Consider the following 23,974-nt stretch of genomic DNA (forward strand, 5'->3'; position numbering starts at 1 on the left):
TAGCCAATTATTTCTCCTTTTAAAAAAATAATTTTTATCAAGGTACACTTTACAAAGCTTAAAATTAACTATTTGAAAGTGAACAATTCAGTAGTTCTTTTACTTTTTTTTCTTATCTTGTATTTTTTTGTTTTACTTCCTGAGAGACTTCCTAAACATTTTCCAAACTTGCTTTTGTTTTTAATTTTGATAAATATTTTAATTTCTAGGAATTCCCCTTTTTAAAATATTTTTTTATAACACTGCTCTTTTATGGAGTCTTCTTTTATGGATGCTTTAATATGTTTCATGGTGTTTTGTTTTTCTTTGATCTTTTGACTCTAAGGGAAGTAATCAGAGATCCTTTCCTCTTCTGAATTATTTCTGTTTCCTCTAGTGCCATTTTTTTCTGTTCGTAGTTCTTGGTCTCTGTTTCATGTTATAGACTTTTCCCTTTTATCTTTGGTATTTGGTTATTAGTTCTTACTTTAAGATGAGCCAGGAGCAAAACTGTATACCTGGGAGCGACTCTTTCTGAAAGGCTTTGCTCTGGAGTGACAAAATGGATTACTTAATAACTCAGTTTAGGACCTATAAATGCTAGAATGGGATGAACTTATTCCCTGGTACTCAGTGTCTGTACTTGCTATCTTAGTTCTTCCCAAAGAGACTCTGGCTTCTTTAAAGAAAAACCTTCTATTATATGTTTCTTTCTCTTTCCTTTCCTTTCCTTCCCTTCCCTTCCCTTTCCTTTCCTTCCCTTCCCTTCCCTTCCCTTCCCTTCCCTTCCCTTCCCTTCCCTTCCCTTCCCTTCCCTTCCCTTCCCTTTCCTTTCCTTTCCTTTCCTTTCCTTTCCTTTCCTTTCCTTTCCTTTCCTTTCCTTTGTCTTGTCTTGTCTTTTTACTTGTTTGTTTGTTTGTTTTATATGGCAAACACCTGGCTGCCACAGTTCGAGTGTATGCCATCGAGTACGGACAGAGGGAGTAAGAAAATGTCAGCCAGTTTTCTCCTCTACTGTTTCCCCCTTCCTCTTATTCCTCTGTTTATCTGCAGCTCAGACAACTCTTTTAACGTCTGCTGCCCACAAGGCATGTCCATTTGGCTGTCTGGCAGACACATCAGAGCCAACCTGCCCCAAACTGAATTCATCATCTTTCCCCCAAAACTGCTTCTCACTCTTAACTCTCACCATCCATCCTCACTTTCCTTATTTCCCCTGACTCACCAGCTACTACTATAGAATTTCATCTCTAAATGCCTCTTGCCTCTTGCTGGTTATCTATACCCTTCTTGCCACTGCCCTGTTCTAGGCTATCTTCATCTCTGATTTGGATTGATGTAGTAGCTTCCTAGTCAGTGTCTCAGACTTTAATATTGTTCCTCCAGTCTGATTTTCTATTGTATGCAGTCAAAAACTTTAGCCTCTACTACAAAGCTGTCATCATCAAGACAGCATGGTATTGGCACAAAAACAGACACATAGACCAATGGAATAGAATAGAAACCCCAGAACTAGACCCACAAACGTATGGCCAACTCATCTTTGACAAAGCAGGTAAGAACATCCAATGGAAAAAAGACAGCCTCTTTAACAAATGGTGCTGGGAGAACTGGACAGCAACATGCAGAACGTTGAAACTAGACCACTTTCTCACACCATTCACAAAAATAAACTCAAAATGGATAAAGGACCTGAATGTGAGACAGGAAACCATCAAAACCTTAGAGGAGAAAGCAGGAAAAGACCTCTCTGACCTCAGCCGTAGCAATCTCTTACTCGACACATCCCCAAAGGCAAGGGAATTAAAAGCAAAAGTGAATTACTGGGACCTTATGAAGATAAAAAGCTTCTGCACAGCAAAGGAAACAACCAACAAAACTAAAAGGCAACCAACGGAATGGGAAAAGATATTCGCAAATGACATATCGGACAAAGGGCTAGTATCCAAAATCTATAAAGAGCTCACCAAACTCCACACCCGAAAAACAAAAAACCCAGTGAAGAAATGGGCAGAAAACATGAATAGACACTTCTCTAAAGAAGACATCCAGATGGCCAACAGGCACATGAAAAGATGTTCAGCGTCGCTCCTTATCAGGGAAATACAAATCAAAACCACACTCAGGTATCACCTCACGCCAGTCAGAGTGGCCAAAATGAACAAATCAGGAGACTATAGATGCTGGAGAGGATGTGGAGAAACGGGAACCCTCTTGCACTGTTGGTGGGAATGCAAATTGGTGCAGCCGCTCTGGAAAGCAGTGTGGAGGTTCCTCAGAAAATTAAAAATAGACCTACCCTATGACCCAGCAATAGCACTGCTAGGAATTTATCCAAGGGATACAAGAGCACTGATGCATAGGGCCACTTGTACCCCAATGTTCATAGCAGCACTCTCAACAATAGCCAAATTATGGAAAGAGCCTAAATGTCCATCAACTGATGAATGGATAAAGAAATTGTGGTTTATATATACAATGGAATACTACTTGGCAATGAGAAAGAATGAAATATGGCCTTTTGTAGCAACGTGGATGGAACTGGAGAGTGTGATGCTAAGTGAAATAAGCCATACAGAGAAAGACAGATACCATATGGTTTCACTCTTATGTGGATCCTGAGAAACTTAACAGGAACCCATGGGGGAGGGGAAGGAAAAAAAAAAAAAAAAGAGGTTAGAGTGGGAGAGAGCCAAAGCATAAGAGACTTAAAAACTGAGAACAAACTGAGGGTTGATGGGGGGTGGGAGGGAGGAGAGGGTGGGTGATGGGTATTGAGGAGGGCACCTTTTGGGATGAGCACTGGGTGTTGTATGGAAACCAATTTGTCAATAAATTTCATATAAAAAAAACATTTCTAGCTGATCCACATGAGAGTTAGAAAAAGAAGAGGTCTGAGGAAAGTACCTTTTTTTTTTTTTTTTTTTTTTTTTTTTTTGCAAAAGCAAGGCTTCTCACAATATTATCCTGAACGTGAAAATTCAAGTTTTGCTGTGGCATGATGAGGTCCTTTCAGAGAGATGGTGGAAGAACCAGAGGGAAAGGAGCAGCAGGCCTGGAAAGGTGAAACTATAGTTGTTGGAAGCTGAAGAAGGTATATTTTGGCTTTAGAAGTCTTTAATGACTCAGACCTAGATGGGACATTAAGGATGATCTCTTCTAATTCTCTTAGTTTATATGTGATTAACCTGAGGCACAGCAGTGTCAGTTCCTTATCTCAGGTCACACAGGTTTTGAACTTTGACATTTTTTTTACTCTGGGTTTAGTGTAGGTACTCAGAGTATAAACTGGGGCCAGACTCCTGGGATTAGTATGCCAGCTCTATTTGTAAGCTATGTGTCCATGAGCAAGTTTCACCAAGCTCTTTGTATTTGAGGTTCCTTATCTGTAAGATGAATAATGCTAGTATATACCTCATAGAATTGTTGTGAGGACTCAATAAGTTCATATGCACAAAGCACTTAGAACGGTGTAAGCACATAACACATACTAAATAGTGTTAGCTGCTGTTATATATTAATGTAAAGCATCCCGAGTTTCATTGGCCTAACTTATACACTGTGTCACTTAATATTTTCATTTTATAATATAAGAAATAGCTATGGTGCTATAATATGTTCTCCATGTGTTACAAGGATTACAGTGTACCCTTGGTATTGGTGAAGGATATGGCCTGATTCCTTGTGAATACCACTGTAGAGTATTGAAAAGTTGCCCTGAGACGTGGATATGTGGTGGTTGGCAGAATTCTTCTGTGACTCATTCCTGTAAAGCAGCCATTCAGCAGATGTGCTTCAAATTTGTGACTGAGCAGAACTACACGTTACTATGTTGAGACTTTTAGGGTTACTTACAAATAGTGTTAAATCCTCATACTAATATGTTAATATAAAGTATGTTCTGGGGCACCTTGGTGGCTCAGTTGGTTAAGCGTCTGACTCTTGATCTCAGCTTAGGTCTTGGTTTCAGGGTCGTGAATTCATTGGGCTCTGCGCTGGGCATGAAGTCTACTCAAAAAAAAAAAACCAAAACATTCATGTATATATATGTGTGTGTGTGTGTGTGTGTGTGTATGGATGTTCTGAGGAATTAAATGGCAAAGTTAGGTTCCCTCATCTAATTAACTCTGTATTTAAAAAAAATAGAAAAGCAAACAGGTTGTTGATTGTAGGACTTTTCAAATCATTTACTATTTTAGGTTAGCTTCTCTTGTGACTTTCTTAAAAGGCAATATGGTAAATAGCCAGACTTATTTGGTCTTGAGATTGGTTGTTTTGGCAAATGGTGATCTACTGGATTTTGTAGAACAATAATCAATTGCCTTAGAATTGTATTAACATGGCTCAATTATAAGTGAGATCTTTTTTTTTTTAATTTTTTTTTTTTACATTTATTTATTTTTGAGAGGCAGAGAGAGATAGACTGTGAGTGGGGAGGGACAGAGAAAGAAGGAGACACAGAATCCAAAGTAGGCTCCAGTCTCTGAGCAAGCTGTGAGCCCAGAGCCTGATGCAGGGCTTGAACCCATGAACCATGAGATCATGCCCTGAGCTGAAGTCAGATGTCTAACCGACTGAGCCACCCAGGTGCCCTGAGATCTTCTTTTATTAAGGTAGATGATGTAAGAAATTTCAACTTTGTCAAATAAGAAAACTGCGAGTTGAGAAAGGTATAAAATTAACAAATAATATCTTATTTACTTATCACAGACTTTATGATGCTGTATGCCAGTTTAACCTCACAATTGTGGAATGTATTACTGATGCTACAGTTTGCATATAGAACATACTTTTGACTACTATAATTTGCCTATCTTACAACTCTGATCTTTTTTGCACTCATGCAAGGTTTACCATTCACAGAAATGACTGATAATTAGTTGTGTTCTTTCTAATCTCAGTTGATGATAGCACTTTCTCCTAAGAGCCTACGCTGATCTTTCCATGCAAACTTAACTGCCTCATTCATCTTACTCATACCAGGTACATTGGAACAGTTTTGTTTCTTTTTATTATAGCTTTTTGTTTTCATGTCTACCAGTTCACTGGACCATGGACTGTTCTTTTTTTTTTTTTTTTTTTTTTTTTTGAGAGAGAGAGCGAGAGAGAGAAGGAGAAAATGAGTGGGGGAGAGGCAGAGAGAGAGAGAGAGAGAGAGAGAGAGAGAGAGAGAGAGAGAATCTCAAGCAGGCTCTGCGCTGTCAGTGCAGAGCCCAATGTGGGGCTGGAACTCACAAACTGTGAGATCATGACCTAAGCCGAAATCAAGAGTCAGATGCTTAACTGACTAAGCCACCCACGCTTCCCTGGACCATAGCTTATTCAAGATGGGTCTGAGCTTTTACCTTTGTATTATTTGTAGTGCCAAATAAGTCCCAAATAAAAATTTTGCTGAGGGAAGGAAAAAAATAATTCAGGAGACTGAATTAGCTCTAAAGAAACTTTAAAAAAGTTTTGTTGGTGTTTTTGGTCCTGTAAAAGTCCAAATTCTTGTAACCTAATTTCTGCAACCTGATTTACATGAGTGCTGTTACACACACTAGAAACTATATTTGTGTCTATATTCATTGGCAATGAAGTTTCAGGTTTTTTGACAGATAAAATAACAAGGTTTGAGTCTTTATTTAACATTACCTGCAGGATGAATGTACTGCCAAAATATGGGTTTCATATTTTCTAAATTATGGAAGTTAAAAAAGATGCACAAAATACAATTTTGTCAATGTACAGTTTTTTGTATAGACATGTTTTTAAAATAATACTTCCCCAAATACCCTTACCTGTTGCCAGTTTGACTTTTATTCATTTTAGGATTATTATTAACATGTGTTTAATAGAAATGTACATATTTAGTTATTTGTTACTGTTATATGATTAAATATCATCTTTTTCATGTGTACATCTTTAAAGTGGGAACATGTTTTTACTGGAAAAGATGATGGCCTTGTCTTATAAATGTTCAGATTTTATAATCTGTAGTAGTGCCTGATTTTTATATGTCAGATATTATAAAAAATGCTTTACTGCCCTTTTAAAATTAAGAGTCATATCAAGGCTTTTTTCGTGATGAAATTAATGAAGATGTGACTATTACATGACACGTGCTGTTTCTGGACAATCCACACACATGAGAATGAATACATTGATATATAAATATAAAATCATGAGTTTATCCTGAAACTTCTATTTCTAGTACAACACCAGAGGTTTATTTCTAGCCGTCTACCATCTATATTTGTATCTCCCTTCTCCAACAGTGAGAACCCTGACTTCCTAACATCGTCAGTATATTTCCTCATTTGTTCAGAGTAGTTTTAGTGTTGCTACATCACTGTGGAAAAAGAAACCTACTAGAATTCAAGATTTGTTTAGAGTTTCTAATGTTTAATTTAAATGTTTAATTTCTTGTTTACTTGGTTAGTTTATTTTGGTGTAGTTACAGTATTAATTAACATATAGATCATTTATTTCTGTTTGTATTTAATTTTAGGCTCATATCTTGCTAAGTTTTATATTTTGAGTGTATTTATCATTATTTTCAATAACAAAAAAGCTGTGAGGCAGCTCTGGTTATTGTAAAGACTGGACTAAGGATTCAAAGGCTTTTGTTTTGTCTAGTGTTGCTACTTTCTGTGTATCATTAATAAATTAGCAAACTTATCTGAAATTCCGGTTCCTCTCTTCTATGTCTCTCCCTTTTTATGTTTACTAAGGTATTGTTTACATACAATTACACTTGCCAATTTTAAGAGTGCAGTTTGATGGAATTTTAATATATGCAGTTGTGTAAATGGATTTTTCACCTTTCAGCTCCTTTGTATTTGATACCCTCCCTCACCCCAACTCTGAGTACACTCTGATCTGCTTTCTGTCAATAATTTTGCTTTTTCTAAAATTTCATCTAAATGGAATCACACCGTGTAGTCTTTTGTATGTTGCCTTCTTTCACTTGAGATCATGTTTTTGAGATTCACTCATGCCATTATGTGTATTTTTATTTTGTTTATTTTCATAGTGGTATAAGTATGTTACAATTTTAATAAAGTCCATTCATCAGTTGATGGACTTTTGGGATCCTATAGTTTTTGCTGTTATAAATAATGATGCTTTAAACAGTCATGTACACACTTTTGTGTACTATCATTTCTCTTTTGCATTATTTTTATAGTGGTTTTCCTAAGGAGTATAGTATATGATATCCTTAACTTTTCATACTGCATTTATTGTTAATAATGTACTACTTTGTGTAAAATATAGACATGTTGCAGCATCTGTCATATAATTCACTTAACTTTTTCCACTGTGCTTATTGTGCTGTTAATTCTATTTCATTTCACAAATAGTTTTCCATTCTAGAACTTTAACTTGATTCTTTAATTGTTTCTGTCTCTGCTGAAACATCATCTCTCTGCATTGAAAGCATTTTTTCTTAATTGAGAATAGTTATAACATTTATTTTAATGTTCTTATATTTTAGTTCCAACATTTGGTTCATCTTGGGATCAAATTTGATAAATTTTATTTTTTTCTAGAGAATGTGTTTTATTTTTTGGTTCCTTGGTTCTTTGTATGTTGGGTAATTTTGGATTGTTTTCTGGGTATTATGGGTTGTTAAGTGGTGGAGATTTTGGTTCCGTTGCTTTTTACTGATGATATTGTTTCCTAAGTTGTAGATGGCATTTTTTTTTTTTTTTTTTGGCTGGGCATGAACTGAAGACTCTTCATTTGTGCAGCAATTCCATTCGTCGTTCAAATCTTTTGTCTTGAGCTGGTTTGCCATGAGTCTTTTCTGCACATGGGTTGTTCAGAGGTTGTCAGAGAGGTGGGTAGACAGAGCCTACAGATCCCCTCTCTGGGTTTGTCTCTTGCCTGATTCCCCCACACCCTTCAGTGCTTCTGGTTTCCTTACTTCCTTTTTCTGTTCCCCAGAGCAGAAAGATTGTTGATATGTCCTTGTGCACACTTGCTTCTGGACTGCCAATGAACTGCACTCTGACCTGGGCTTAAAGCACCAAAGACCATAAGGTGCTTGTAGCTCCCTGTCTTCCACATCCAAGTGAGCATGCATTTCCCAGTATTTTCTGCTCACTTTGTAGTAGCTTTAGTTGATTTTTGTATTTTTTTTTCAGCTTGTTCTTGCAGGGGGCTGAGGGTGTCATACTTCCAATAGGTTCTTACTCCATCATACCTAGAACTGGCACTTTAGAGATCGTATTTTGATCCCTGTGTTTTTTTTTTCTTTTTAAGTTCATTTTGTGAGACAGTGTGTGAGCAGGGGAGGGGCAGAGAGAGATGAGAGAGAGAGAGACAGAGAGACAGAAAGAGAGAGTCCTAGGCAGGCTCCACACTGTCAGCGCAGAGCCCGATGCATGACCTGGGCCAAAATCAAGAGTTGGACGCTTAACTGACTGAGCCACCCAGATGCTCCTGATTCCTGTCTTTTTGAATAGCACTAACAGCACACGCAAGCATGCGCGCGCGCGCACATACACACACACACACACACACACACACACACCCCTAATAGGTATGGAAATCCCAGGAGTCAAATATGTCAACTTGAACTCAAGAGTCTGAGAGAGCATAGGGAGGGATCATGTCATTTATCTAAATTCTTATTCAGTCATTGAAAGTGCCTTGTTAATTGTAAAGCTTTTGGGGGATATTTGTTCATCAAGTAAAATTTCTTAAAATTAGAAATTATTTATAAATAATCATTTTTATTAAAACATTTAAGTATTTCCAAAAGCACAATCATAATTTTAGAGCTTAAAGTTCTTTTCTTCTGTTCTAATACATATGACACAGCAGCACCACTTTTAGAAATATCTTGAATAAAATATTAATATTTGTCCTCTGTTGCATGTCTACAAATCTACACAAGGAAGTGTTGTGTTTTTTAAAAAAAAAATTTTTTTAAAGTTTACTTATATTTGAGAGTGACAGAGCATGAGAGGGGGAGGGGCAGAGAGAGGGAGACAGAGAATCCAAAACAGGTTCCAGGCTCTGAGCTATCAGCACAGAGCCTGATGTGGGGCTTGAACTCATCATGACCTGAGCTGAAATCGGACACTTAATCGACTGAGCCACCCAGGAGCCCCAAGGAGTATTGTTAATATAAAGTTAGTAACAGCCTGAATAGTTAAATTATGGTATAGCCCTTATGTGGAAGGGACTAGTTTGGTCTATTGAAAAAGATGAAATGGGGAAATCCATATGCTTAAAATGAAAGTTGGCCATGATATATTCTTAAATACAAAGATTTACTGCCAAAACTTTTGTATAAAATGATTCTGTTTTTATAAGCAAACAAATATTTTCTTCTAAATTCCACTCTTATTTATGTGTATGTATATTACAGGGATATATATATCCCTGTAATAAGGGATTGTTAATAGTGTTTATTTTTTAGAAGAATTAGGGGAGGACCACTTTTAACTTTTTATTATACCTCTCTACAGTTTGTATTTTATTATTTTTATAGACTTAAAAAGTCAATCAAGTTTATACAAGGAATTAATCAGGAATAGCTAATGAAGGCATTTAATTTGAATAGAAAACGTGCTTCTTTGTAGATTCTAATCTAAAGGATTATTTTTCAAAAATGTATTCTCACTGAATTTAACTAGTACTTCCCACATAATTACTTAAATTTATAATAAGTGTATTAGTTTGCTGTGGCTGCTGTAACAAATTACCACAAACTGTGTGGCTTAAAACAGCAGAATTATGCTCTCAAGCAGTTCTGGAGGCCAAATCAGTTCCTTGACTCTCTTTGCTTATGGGGGTTATTGGCAATCCTTGGTTTAAGACCTCCTCACTCCAGTGTCTGCCTCCATTGTCTCACGGCCTTCTCCTCCTCTTTGTGTTTCTTCCCTCTGTGTATCTGTTTCTGAACTCCCTCTGCCTTTCTCTTCTAAGTTTTCTTGTCATTGGATTTAGGGCCCTCGTAGATAATCATCTCAAGATCCTTCACTTATCCGTTAAGACCATTTTTCCAATAAAGGCATATATTTACAGGTCCAAGAGATTAGGACATTTGGGCACCACCATTTAGCCCACTACAAAGAGATATGAAGATATATTTAAATGATGTCTTCCAAGCTAAAAATTAACACTTTGTATTACAGCTTTTCAGTATCAAAAATTTGATCAACACAAGGCATTTTGTGTGTAAGATACATTTAAAAAAATGAAAATTAGAATCCATATTTATTAAGATATATATATATATATACACACACACACACACACACACATACGTGTGTGTGTGTGTGTGTGTGTGTGTGTGTGTGTGTGTGTGTGTATGGGGGCTGTTTCACTGTTTGGGCGAATAAGTCACTTACTTGTTTAATATTTACTTAATTTGGTTGCATATTTAAGTGAACGCTCTTTTATTTTAGACCTCTGTCATTTCACTTTAATTTATGGAGAAATGTTATCCTAAAAGATGGTAAAAATATGATTACATATATTACAAACAAATAGGTATTTGCCATAATTGCCTATGATAATTGAAGTAGATTTTTATGTTTAAAGTTTTAAGTAAATGGTATTAGTTTAAATAAATTATAAGTAAATGATAAATTATCTAATTTTATGGTTAGTTATAATTATAACTCTCTGTACAATAGAATTTTAAGTTTATTACTCACCAGATATTTCTTGACATCATTGTTTTATATTTTGACGTAAATGGAAGATTGGGCAAAAATGATGGCAATGTATTTATATTGCATTGGAAATTCTGTTTGGGGCAGAAATAGTTGCACAGTCTGGTGGAGTGAGTTATTTTCTTGTTACAAACTATATATATTTATTCATATATGCAAAATTGGAAGATATCAACAAATTAAATAATAACATTTTTTCATCTTCCTAACAGTTTCCTTCTATTCTCAATGAACTCTTTGTCAGTAATATGTTAGAAATATGGAGTTCGGGCTTCCTATAAAGAAACATACACACCTTGACTATTAGTTGTAGCCTTTGAAGAAATTCCCTTTATTGTTTAGCAATTCTCATTCTTTTTCTTCTAAGAACCCAGAGGGCATCTTTGAATATCATGTTTTGAAAATATTTTCCAGAACAAACACCAAGAGTATAGTGTTTAAGAAGGAAAAAGAAGTATTATTTACTTAGCATCTACTTTATACCAAGCATTTGCTAGTTCTTTCTCTTTTTATTCTTGAAAGCAACTCTGTAAATCAACATTTTCAGTATTATCTCCATTTTTTTTTTTTTTATTCCTTGGGGGTAGAAACTGAGGTGCAGAAAGATTCAATTGGCCGGGATTCCACATGCATTACAGGGTGAGGCTGAGATGTACATGTAGTTCTACCTTACTAAACGGCACAGATCGGATGGCAGTCTCTCCAAGCTTTTCATAAAAATGCCTGCTAGTTTTTGCTGTGGTATCTTACATTTTTAAACAACCTTTCTTATACAGACTTAACTGAGTGTGCAGTCTCCTGGAGTTAATCCTGGGAGGTCCTCAGCATGAACTCCGCAGATACTGATGCTCTATTGTAGCAGTCCACGCACAGGGCATCGAGCCTAAAGCGAGGCTTTCCACCTGATATGTAGTTTTATAGCTGTCACCTTTGGGCTGAGGAAAAGATGACAGAAATATCAAATGCTCTTACATTTTAAAATATGAGTTACTAAAACATAACCTCAGCTCTGCTTCTGAATTAAAATATGAAAATGTTGAATTAGATGAAGGATATAAATTATAACCTCCGATGAAAGTAAAAATATCCAGGATTCATTTTATACTTTTAAATTTATGTGAAGGTCTGGTTAGCAAAAACGAATAATAACATGGTGAGGTTCCCATTGCCACTATTCTTTGTAATATATCAATTATGGGATTTCACAAGAATTACTTATAAAATTTTACTTGCTCAGCTGTTATAACTTTTTTATACCAAATAAGCATTCCAGGGTTAATCATCATCATAGGTTGGTTTATGTATGGGGAAAATATTTTAATATCTAAAAATGGGTTTTAGGGGAGCCTGGGTGGCGCAGTCGGTTAAGCGTCCGACTTCAGCCAGGTCACGATCTCGCGGCCCGTGAGTTCGAGCCCCGCGTCGGGCTCTGGGCTGATGGCTCGGAGCCTGGAGCCTGTTTCCGATTCTGTGTCTCCCTCTCTCTCTGCCCCTCCCCCGTTCATGCTCTGTCTCTCTCTGTCCCAAAAATAAATAAATGTTGAAAAAAAAAATAAATAAATAAAAATGGGTTTTAAAAAATAGAAGTTTATAATTTATTGTCAACTATCTTCTTATGGTTATTATCTTAAAATTGCCGTGCTTATTTATTTTAATGTCGGAGAAAAGCAACTATCGAAATAACATAGTTATTCTTTGTAACTACTCCACAGCAAAAAAGCATTATTCTCTAATAATTTATGTATATTTTTCATAAGTCTCTATTTCCAAAGAATGAACATAGGATAAATTATCTTTTGATACTCTTTAATTTTTTTTCTTATGAGATCTCTCTCAAATACTAATAAATAAGTTTGTTTTTAAATCCTGAGTGATCTTTATAGCAAACACAAATTCTAAAATTGTAATAGTCTATTTTATTTTCTTTGATATCTCTCCTACCCCTTAAAAGCCAGCAAATGCCAGGGTGCCCAGGTAGGCTCAGTTAGTTAAGTGTCCGACTTTGACTCAGGTCATGATCTCATGGATCATGAGTTCAAGTCCTGCATCATGCTCTGTGCTGGCAGCTCAGAGCCTGGAGCCTGCTTCGGATTCTGTGTCTCCCTCTCTTTCTGCCCCTCCCCTACTCTGTCTCTCTCTGTCTCTCAAAAATGAATAAACATTAAAAAAAAAAAAACCTGCAAATGCCAAAACTTTTATTTTAAAGGTAGTGCATCTTTGGAGTCATACCTTTCAGCAATAGGATGATATTTTCCTTTGTGAAGCAAGGTTGTCATCTAGTGGTGTTTTCAAGTAGTACATCTTCAGAATTCACTAATAAATCTTCAGTATTTTAAAGGGAGTGCTTCGCAAAAACAAATGTAGGTTTCAGAACTTAAACACTTTCAAATCTTTTAAATTAGGTATAATAACTTTACAAAGGATTTTCCTTTATAACTTTTTCTAATTTCTATCGTCCAATGTTTAATGTTGGGTCAAAAAATTTTTGGCCACTGAAATGCTTGAGTAGTATGGGTATTAATCATGATGTATATCAAGGCTTTTTGTAATGCTTCACGTATCTATTTTTTTCTTAGTTTTTACATATTCATCCTGTTTATGCAGGTTAATTTTCTGAAATGGTTGCATTTAAAATGGTAAGGTTTTTATGATCTCTGCTTTGGTGTTTCTATTTGAATAATATAAAAATTTGAAAAGTTAGCATAGAAGAAATTAAATAGATTTTCTGAGGTGTAGTGAGTGTGTGTAAGCATGTACTTGTGGAAAAAATTTAATGCCATAGGTTAGCTTAATGGAAATGGTGTACATTTGTGTATGTAAAGAAATCATAAAACTAAACACTTTTAAAAAAATAGTTTACTTCTGAATAAAATAAGTTTTATATTAAAAATAGTTTACTATATTAAGATCAACAGTAGGTGATTGTACTTTAGTGGTACTTTAAGTAATACATAACTTTTTTCATCTGATCCATTCATACATAAACCATAGAGAAAATTAAATTTCGAGCTAGTGTTGATTCAGGTCCTTATTTTAATTGTTGGAATAAAGATTCCAAGAATTCGCTGGTATTTATTTTGACATAGTAGGTGTCCATGTTACCTAAAGAAGGAAAGAAAATTATAGTGATAGAAGAGATACTTGGTTGTTAATGGAAATGAAATAGAAGACCTCTTTTTTCATTTTTATCTTTTGTGTGTCATAGTACGTTCTCTTCTGAATTATCTTTAGTAGTGTTTTGCTCCTCCTATTCTCTGTGCTTAATAGCGATTTGGGCATAGAAACCCATGGGTTCATTCAGCTTAACTGCTGGCATATCAATTTGTATTGTTTTCAGTGATTTTTTTTACCCATAATGTATCTATAAACTGTAATGATGTATTGATTCCATCTGTACCAAGGGATCTGAAGCAAATTTTGTACCAATTTTTGTTAGCCCTTGGTATTGTACTAATCTTGCTACTCAGTGTGGTTAAACACAGGCATACCTCAGAGATATTGTGAGTTTGGTTTCATATCACTGCAGGAAGAGGAATACTGCCACAAAGCTAGTCAAACTGATGTTTTGGTTTCCCAGTGCATATAAGAAGTTATGTCTTCCCTATAGTCTATTAAATGTACAGTCCAAAACAATGTGCATAATTTAAAAATACTTTATTGCTAACAAATGCTGTCACCTGACCTTCAGCAAGTTGTGATCTCTTTGCTGGTGGAGGGTCTTGCCTAGATGTTGATGGCTGCTGACTGATCAAGCTGTGGTTGCTGAAGATTGGGGTGGCTATGGCAATTTTTAAAAATGAGACATCAATGAAATTTTCCTCATCACTTGACTTCCTATCATGAACAATTTCTCTGTAGCATGTGATGCTGTTTGATAGCATTTTACCCACAGCAGAACTCCCTTCAAAATTGGAGTCAGTACTCTTAAGCCTGCAGCTGCTTTATCAACTAAGTTTATGTAATATTCTAAGTCCTTTATTTTAATAATCTTCACAGTATCTTCACCAGGAACAAATTCCATCTCAAGAAACCACTTGTTTGCTCATCCATAAGAACCAACTCCTGATCTGTTTTTTTATCAGGAGATGGCAGCGGTTCAGTCCCATCTTCAGGCTCCACTTCTAATTGTAGCTCTCTTGTTATTTCCACCACATGTACAGTTACTTCTTCCACTGAAACCTTGAACCCCTCAAAGTCACCGATGAGGGTTGGAATCAACCTCTTCCAAATGCTTGTGAATGTTGCTATTGTGACTTGTCCTATGAATCAGGAATATTCTTGGGGCACCTGGGTAGCTCAGTCAGTTAAGCGTCCGACTTCAGCTCAGGTCATGATCTCACAGTCCGTGAGTTCGAGCCCCGCGTCGGGCTCTGTGCTGACAGCTCAGAGCCTGGAGCCTGCTTCGGATTCTGTGTCTCCCTCTCTTTCTGCCCCTCCCCTGCTCCTGCTCTGTCTCTCTCTGTCTCAAAAATAAATAAAAACAATTAAAAAATTAAAAAAAAAAGAATATTCTTAACGGCATCTGGAATGGTGAATTCTTTCCAGAAGGTCTTTAGTTTAGTTTGCCCAGATCCATCAGAGGAATCACTATCTATGGCAGCTATAGCTTTTCAAAATGTATTTCTTTTCCTTTTTTAAAAAATGTATTTCTTAAATAACAAACTTCAAAATCTAAATTACTCCTTGACTGCAGAATGGACACAGAATGGATGTTGTGTTAGCAGGCATGAAAACAACATTAATCTTGTACATCTCCATCAGAGATCTTGGGTGACCTGGTGCATTGTCAATGAGCAATAATTAATTTGAAAGGAAGCTTTGTAACTGAGCAGTAAGTTTCAACGTTGGGCTTAAAATATTCAGTAAACCATGTTGTAAAGAGATGTGCTGTAGTCCAGGCTTTGTTGTTTTATTTATAGAGCACAGGTAGAATAGATTTAATGTAATTCTTTTTTTCTTAATTTTTAATGTAATTCTTTTTTTCTTAATTTTTAATATTTATTTATTTTTGAGAGAGACAGACAGAGAACAAGCAGGGAAGGGGCAGAGAGAGAGACACAATCCGAAGCGGGCTTCAGGCTCACTGTCCAAGCTGACAGCACAGAGCCCGACGCAGGGCTCGAACTCACAAACTGCAATATCATGACCTGAGCTGAAGTCGATGCTTAACCGACTGAGCCACCCAGGTGCCCCGATTTAATGTAATTCTTAAGGGTGCCTAGGTTTTTCAAAATGGTAAATGATTGTTGGCTTCAACTTAAAATCACCAGCTACATTAGGCAGTAAAAAAAGGGTCAACCTGTCCTTTCAACCTTTGAAGCTAGGCATTGACTTCTCCTCTCTAGCTATGAAAGTCCTAGATGGCATCTTCTTCTAATAGAAAGGTGGTGTTTCATCTGCATTGAAAATCTGTTGTTTAGTGTAGCCACTGGCATTAATGATCTCAGCTAGGTCTTCTGGAGAACTTGTTGCAGCTTCTACTTGCCCACTCGCTGCTTCATCTTGCACTTTTATGTTACGGAGGTGGCTTCTTCCCTTAAACCTCATGAACCAATCCCTGCCAGCTTCAAACCAACTCTGTGGCTTCCTTACTTCTCTCAGCGTTCATAGGACTGAAGAGAGTTGGGGCCTTGTTTTGGACTGGATTAGGGTTTGGCTTCAGGGAATGTCATGACTGGTTTGGTCTTCTATCAAAACCATTAAAACTTTCTCCATGTTGGCAATAAGGCTGTGTCACTTTCTTATTTTTCTTTATTTCTTATTTGTGTGTTCCCCAGAGTAGTGCATTTAATTTCCTTTAAGAACTGTTTCTTTGCATTTACAACTTGGCAACTGGTGCAGTGGCCCAGCTTTCAGGCTGTCTCTGCTTTTGACATGCTTTCCTCACTAAGCTTAATCATTTTAGCTTTTGATTTAAAGTGAAAGATGTGTGACTCTTCCTTTCACTTAACACTTAGAGGTCAACGTGGGGTTATCAATTGGCTTGATTTCAAGGGAATAGGAAGGCCTGAGAAGGGAGAGATGAGAGAGCAGTGGTTGGTGGAACAGTCAGAACACACACAGTTATCGATTAAGCTCACTGTCTTACATGGATGTGGTTCATGGCACCCCAAAACAATTACAATAGCAACATTAGAGATCACTGGTCACAGATCACCATAACAAATATGATAACAGTGAAAAAGTTGAAATATTGTGAGAATTCCCAAAGTGTGACACACAGGTAGGAAGTGCACAAATACTGTTGGAAAAACGACACCGATAGACTTGCTTGACACAGGGTGGCCACAGACCTTCCATCTGTAAAAAATACAATATCTGCAAAGCACAGTACAGCAAAGTACAATAAAACAAGGTATGCCCGCATTATATTTTCCCAAATTGTATTCATAAATAGGAACTTGTAAGCCATTTTCTCCTCCCTAGAGGAGGGAATTAGCAAGTTATTTCAGTGTCTCTGGGATATAATAGCAAAAACTGAATTTTTTGGCAAGCGTGTTACAATCCACTTACACTATGGGGATGGAAACAGGATAGGCAGAGAGGATAGAGAGACGTTTATTTAGACAGTTTTTAAAAGTATTTTTAAATGTTTTGACAGAGTGCCTGGCTGGCTCAGTTGGTAGAACGTGTGATTCTTGATCTTAGGGTCATGATTTCAAGCCCCATCCATGTTGGGTGAAGAGCTTACAAATGTGTGTGTGTGTGTGTGTGTGTGTGTGTACACATGTATATGTTAAATGTTTTGAAGGTTTACAGTAGGTTATTAACTTCCATATTTGATAGGACTGAAGATACCTTTTAAGATAAGTGATTTTCAAAATTATTTCATGTTTTATTCCCTTCTTTCCACATACAGGCTTAGCTAATTGGAAGTTAGTTATCTTTATTTTTATTGTGTCTAAGCAGGAATTCATTTGTTAAAATTCCCATTTTGATATTTAGACAAATATTTGGGCCAGTAATCTCAGTGTGGTAGCAAATAATCATGTATAGATCAAAGACCATAAAAACCACACAAGGCCATTTGACTTGGGTTTTATTGCGAGACAGTTAAGACTGCTGTATACCATTCAGTGTTCAGATATGTCCATTTTTTTTTAAGTTTATTCATTTACTTTGAGAGATCGAGAAAAAGCATGAGTGGGTAGGGGAAGAGAGAGGGAGAGAGAATCCCAAGCAAGTCCTGTACTTTCAGCACAGAGCCCAACGTGGGGCTTGATCCCACAAACTGTGAGATCATGACCAGAGCTGAAATCAAGAGCCAGACTCTTAACCAACTGAGCCACCCAGGTGCCCCCTGTTATTTTTTGATTGAGTTCTTATCCATTTGGGAAGAAGGTTTTCATTCTTAGTTTTCTCATTGGCATTTGAAAGAATTTTCTTGTGTCATCAGCCTAATTTGTATGTGCAGTAATTGGTTCTGTCTTTGATTACTTTAGGAATTCAGGTCTCAGTTCAAACTTGAATGGGCATTCATTGCTTCAGTGGATGAAGATGGGTGGAAGGGAAGAAAACTTTAATGTTTGCTTGTTAGTATTTCTGGCTAATTAATTAGAACATTCCTCTTCCCTAAAAAATATATATGGAGTCTGGAAATCTGAAGTAAGGATGAGTTCCATATGTCTAGTTAGTAAAATGTTTAGGCCAAGCTAAATGATTTGACACTTTTTTATTTTGATGTAGACAACTCTGGTAAGAATATTTATTACATATATAATTATATGCATTGCTTTCCAAGAATCCTACAAAGTGATCTGAATGAAAGTTCTTTTATTCTTCTGCTTGAACAGGAAGTCAGCCATGAATATTACATCATTTGAGAGATACTTGTGGTACAAACTTGCATGTGGAAGACAACTTGAAACTATAGAGGAGCAAATAAGCAGATAATTTTAATAAACTAATATGATTAGTAAGTACAAAGTATGTGTTCCACCTGCAGGCTGAACTGTGTTTTGTTTGGCTTATATATTGCTTTACAAAAAAACTAAGAGCTAAAAATGAGAAGATCTGACAATAATTGCTTTACCTGTCCTCCTACAGACAGTCACCTGGATGCGAATTAAGGCTATCCCCTTTAGATGGGGCATGTAGTCTTCAGCTTGTCCCAGTCTTCCTCATTAGATTTTCAGTGTAGCCAGTGAATAAGTTAGACTTAAGGATTTTACCTGCTTTCAGAGGAATGAATCAAAGGGTAATTGACTGTCTTTTGTCTCACTGGTAGTAAGAGGTATTGATGGTGATCCACTATCTCAATCAGATAAATGAGATTAAAATGATTATATTTGTCTTATCAAAGTTTTCTATCAATTGAGATTCTTGAACTATAGTTTGGGCACGTTTGTTTTTATATGCCCAAGTGGGTTCTGAACATGAAATGAAGATGGTTCTGGCAGTAGTACTTACACTGTGTGACCTTTCTTATTGAATATATATTCAATATTTGGAATAGGAAATCCCCTCTTCCCCAAATTGGTGGATAACAATTAATTTTGGAGCTTTTACTTCTAAAGTGAAAAGAGTTGCTCAGGATTACAAATTAAGTGACTCTGAGTAAGATGGGATGTTAATGTCTTCTATTTGTGAATGAAGGAAGCAGTTTCTAAAATCTTTTTTTTAAATGAGCACTTATTAAACTGTGACTTAAAATGGCATTATTTGAAGTTAAAATTTGTGAGAAATGTTAGTCTATTCTGTATCATGAAGAAATTTAGCCCTCTAGTGCCTTGCTTGTCAATAAAATGTATTTCAATGTATTTTTAGTACAGAACAGCAATGAGTGATTTTATGTTACTGTTCCAAAATCTCCACTAGAATGGAAAAAAATGTATGTGTTTGCTGTTTTAGTAAACAAGAACTCTCTGGGGTTTGTTTCTTCTTTAAGGTCTATGCCTTTGGGTTTTGTGAGCTCAAAGATGGTACATGGGAACTGATTACAATTCTCTTCCCTCCAGGTGCATCTTGCAGATGTGCACAGGGATCAGATCTGGCACACCTGCTCTGGTTTTTACTTCCTTTCTTTCCCAGTGACCACATTACGGCTGGTGAATTTTGTGTTTTGTTCTTTCAGTTAACTGCGTTACTGTGGTGCATCTTGAAGCCAGTTTGGGCATTTGACTTTTATCATTTGCTTTATCCCTTTTTATTTGTTTTATTCATGGATAATGTTGGAGTATTAAATGTTTACAAAAACAAAAGGATTAATTTGTAAATCTCAGGTTACTGTTAATTTAGATTCAGTCCTTCAGTGAAAATGGTACAGTATTTATACAAGGATCACCAAGGTGTTACTGGGAAGACCTGTGAATGGGTCTCTTGTTTCTTGATAGGAGTGTAGTGGTAAGGCTCAAACCTTTGATTTTTCAAAATATGAAGGATGAGTAAGGGAGACTTGTAAGACATGGAAACTGAGACTCAGCCACATTTTAGAATTTGTTACGTTCAGGAGGCCTTTTAAAGGCATTATTTGAAAGAAATCACATGATATTTGACTTCCACATGTATCAAGTCAAATTTTCACCTCCTTATGGCTTTGGCCTTTACAATTTTTGTTAGACTTTCCCTTTTTTATATATATAGAGTTAGGTATTTTTGTTGTGATAACAATTTTTGAATCTTTAATTATTAGTTTAGTTCTCTGATCTTTTATGATGAAACTAGGCATATTTTTATTTAATATATTATTTTGGAGTTCACTGACTGAATTTGCCTGGTTGTGCTTTTTGTGTGTGTATTGGTGAAATTGCCTAGTTGTTCAGGAAATTGATTTGTGTAGGTATTGGCTTATGTTAGTGAGCATATAGTATTTCTAATATTAGCGATTGTAGTTGATAAATAAAAATGGTGTGTTGTAACGAAAAGACTGATGAACTGGGACTCAGGAGGCATTGTTTATTTTAACTTTGTGTCACTGACGTTTGTGTTTTCGGGAAGGTCAGTTAACATCTTTGGGCCTTCTTTCCATCATCTGTAGGTTGAAGAGGTGAATTTTGATTATTTTTAAAGATTGATTCCAGTTTATCTGTCACCCTATGATCGTTTAAATCTTAAGACTTGCCTTTCTAAAAGCAAAGTATTAGTCATTGTATACAATTTCCACATTGTATAGGAATTTTGAAAATTGTGTTTTTTGTTATCACTTATTCAGGATTTTTTTTTTTTTAATTTTTTTTTTTTTCAACGTTTATTTATTTTTGGGACAGAGAGAGACAGAGCATGAACGGGGAAGGGGCAGAGAGAGAGGGAGACACAGGATCGGAAACAGGCTCCAGGCTCTGAGCCATCAGCCCAGAGCCCGACGCGGGGCTCAAACTCATGGACCGCGAGATCGTGACCTGGCTGAAGTCGGACGCCTAACCAACTGCGCCACCCAGGCGCCCCTCACTTATTCAGGATTTAAGATACCACCCATATCTCTCTGTGTACCATTGCTTTCTATAATTGGTCTCAACCTATATTCATCTCTCATTTCTTCCCCATTTTCTAGCCAGGATATTCTAGGTTTTTGTCTGTAGAAGGTACTTTACACATTTTTACTTTCACGTCGTTCTTCATACTATTCCCTTTTTTGCACTCTTTCCCATCCCCCAGCCACTTTGAGGCACTATAACATTTTGTTTATAATTATTTTGGCCTTGCATGTTAACTGTATATTTATTGTGTGGTGTTGTATATAAGACAGTGAACTCCTTGAAGGCAGGTGTTTAATTTTCATCATTTTACTAATCTTATTAGTGATGCACATAATACTTTTCACATATTAAAGAGGGACTTAATATTTCTAGAAATGAATTTATAAAATGATTAATGACATGTAGTCAGCTCTTTGGTTACTGTCTCCAGGTAGTTTACATTGACAAGTGTCTTAGAATCGGTCTGATGTTGGGAATTGATGGTGGAATTGCTGGCCATCAGGAATGACCTCTAGTTAGTTCTGTCAGACTAACACTCCTGTCTCTTTTTAGTGGAAGAATATATGTAGGGGCGATGCTGGCACCGGCCCTTTGGTTAAAGGTCTTAATACTGTTTATGAAAGTTGTGAGATGTTAATGGTCATTTGTATAGGTGGAGATGATACCTGAATTCTAGAATTTATCAAAGAAAATAAAATGCTTGAGTTGGGCATGTATGAATGGGTAGAGATGATCCCCCACCCCCTTGGATTCAATCATCTTTTTACTCTTGAATTAATTATTGTGTGCAATAGATGTGTGGTTAGTTTGGACTGGATAAAAGATCAAAAGGCAATAAGGCAATGAGTTAAAAAGCTGAAAAGAGAATAGGAAAGTAAAAGGCATAAGATAAAAAGTTGCCTCTCTTTCTGCCACTTTAAGTTGATAATACATATTAAGCATTCTGGTGAATATTATGTCCAAGACAGGGGACCTGAGAAGATAAAATGAGAAAGTAGCGGAGAAGCAAATTATCAGGGATTAAATTTAAATCTATGTTATTTTTAGTTCTATTTTATAGCACATCTCAAATCTCTAAGAACTTCTGTATTAACAAATATTTAAGTCAAATATTATATTTGCTTAACAGTAAGAATAGCTCATACGTTCATTAAGAAGTATTTATTTAATGTTTATTCATTTATATTTTTGAGAGAGAGAGAGAGAGAACGGGAGAGGGGCAGAGAGAGAGGGAGGCAGAGGATTCAAAGCAGGCTCCACGTTGTCAGTGCAGAACCCAGTGTGGGGCTCAAACACACAAAACTGTGAGATCATGACCTGAGCTGAAGTCAGATGCTTAACTGACTAAGCCACCCAGGCACCCCAAAAAGTATTTTGATATTTAAATTTCTCAGAAAGCATTTGGATAATTTTTAATGCAACATCCTTTTAAGGATACAAAAGATAGAAAACATGCATTGCCCATTCTTGTTCTATCAGAGATTGTAAATAGGGAATATCTAAGGCCCTTTCCCTAGTATTTGTAGTAGAAGCATTTTATAGTACAGAACAAAACTGCATGTTGACTTAAGAAAATAATCTTGGTTAATTTTTATTTTAGAAAATATTAAGCCATTTATTTTATTTTAACAGGTATCTTTCAGATGAAGGCATTGAAGCTTGTACAAGTTCTCCTGACAAAGTCAATATAAATGACATCATCCTGATTGCTCTCAATGTAGGTTTTGTTTATTATCTTATATAAACATTTTAAATCTGGAAGCTATGTTCATGAGAAACCTCTTATAGAATAAATTGGATATTAAGATAAGTAATATGGAGGACATCTTTTATTTTTATTGTACATTTTAAGTTGCAGTGATGTTTGTTGAATTTGGTAATCTCATATCAGCCCAATTTTTAGAAATATATGTTTCTTGTAACATCTATTATACAGAATCCAGTGAAAAGAAAAAAAATGCAACTAAACTCTCATTTCCTCCCATTGATCAGTTATAAAATTTCATAACATTTATAGTAGATACATATTAGCAGAAAAAACTGATCATATTTATTAAAACAAATTACCAGTTAACATAGGAACTGTAGGTAGGTTATAGCTTTTTGACAGCTGTATTTATTGTTTCAAAATAACTTTTCCTGTTAACAAAAGTAATATATATTGTAGAACACTTTAGAATACAAAAGTAAAATAAGAAAATTAGGGCTATTTATAATTACTGTTAATGTTGCATATTTATTTCTTTCCAATCTCTCTCCCTCCACCTGTCTGTAATAGCTGTATCTTTTTCATGATTGGGATTGGCTTTTGAATTTTTTTTGAAGTTATAAAAATTATTTGAAATTTAGATGTAAGTTAAATGAATATTCTTTTTTCAGTTTTGTAGTTACCCCAGTGAGAGTTTTTTCATATTGCTTTTATAATAACAACCTATTAAATTATAATTTAATCTATTCAGTTAAAATTATACATTATGATACATAGTCAACTAAATTTATAAGAGAATTACTGCCTGATGAATCCATCATATCACTGCAAAAGAGGTATAACATGAAGCAGAAATGGTAGCAACTGATAAGAACATTTAAGATAAAATAAATGTATAACTGTGTATAACTTTTTTTTTTCAAATTACTTAAATTTATATATAATTAAATGGACTTAAACAGATAAAATTTGTGTTTCAATTCTGTCATTTTTTTTCAGCTTCTTTAAATTTTATTCAATAAAACTAACAAGATCATTTTTTGTTCTAAGCTGAGAATGTAGGTTTTTAATAATAGACTATAAAATTTTTTAAAGTAAGCTTTAGAAGTTATGCATGTTATCTATGACTCCAAAGGGAAATATTCCCTATACACTTTTTTTTGACCTGTACCCTAATAAGTGAATTCTACTGTTAAAAA

The 23,974-nt window shown here is 35.6% G+C and overlaps 1 protein-coding gene across 2 annotated transcripts in view; it reads left to right on the forward strand.

Moving 5' to 3' along the window:
- Positions 1 to 23,974, forward strand: part of TDRD3 (tudor domain containing 3) — a 162,908-nt gene that overhangs the window by 36,723 nt on the left and 102,211 nt on the right. For both annotated transcript variants that reach the window (XM_043580167.1, XM_043580178.1), the window contains one exon: positions 22,700 to 22,784. In XM_043580167.1, the coding sequence (XP_043436102.1) occupies positions 22,700 to 22,784 (85 nt within the window). Of the gene's footprint in view, positions 1 to 22,699; positions 22,785 to 23,974 lie in introns of those variants that run through there.

This window comes from Prionailurus bengalensis, chromosome A1 (assembly GCF_016509475.1).
Source record: "Prionailurus bengalensis isolate Pbe53 chromosome A1, Fcat_Pben_1.1_paternal_pri, whole genome shotgun sequence".
Classification (NCBI taxonomy): Eukaryota; Metazoa; Chordata; class Mammalia; order Carnivora; family Felidae; genus Prionailurus; species Prionailurus bengalensis.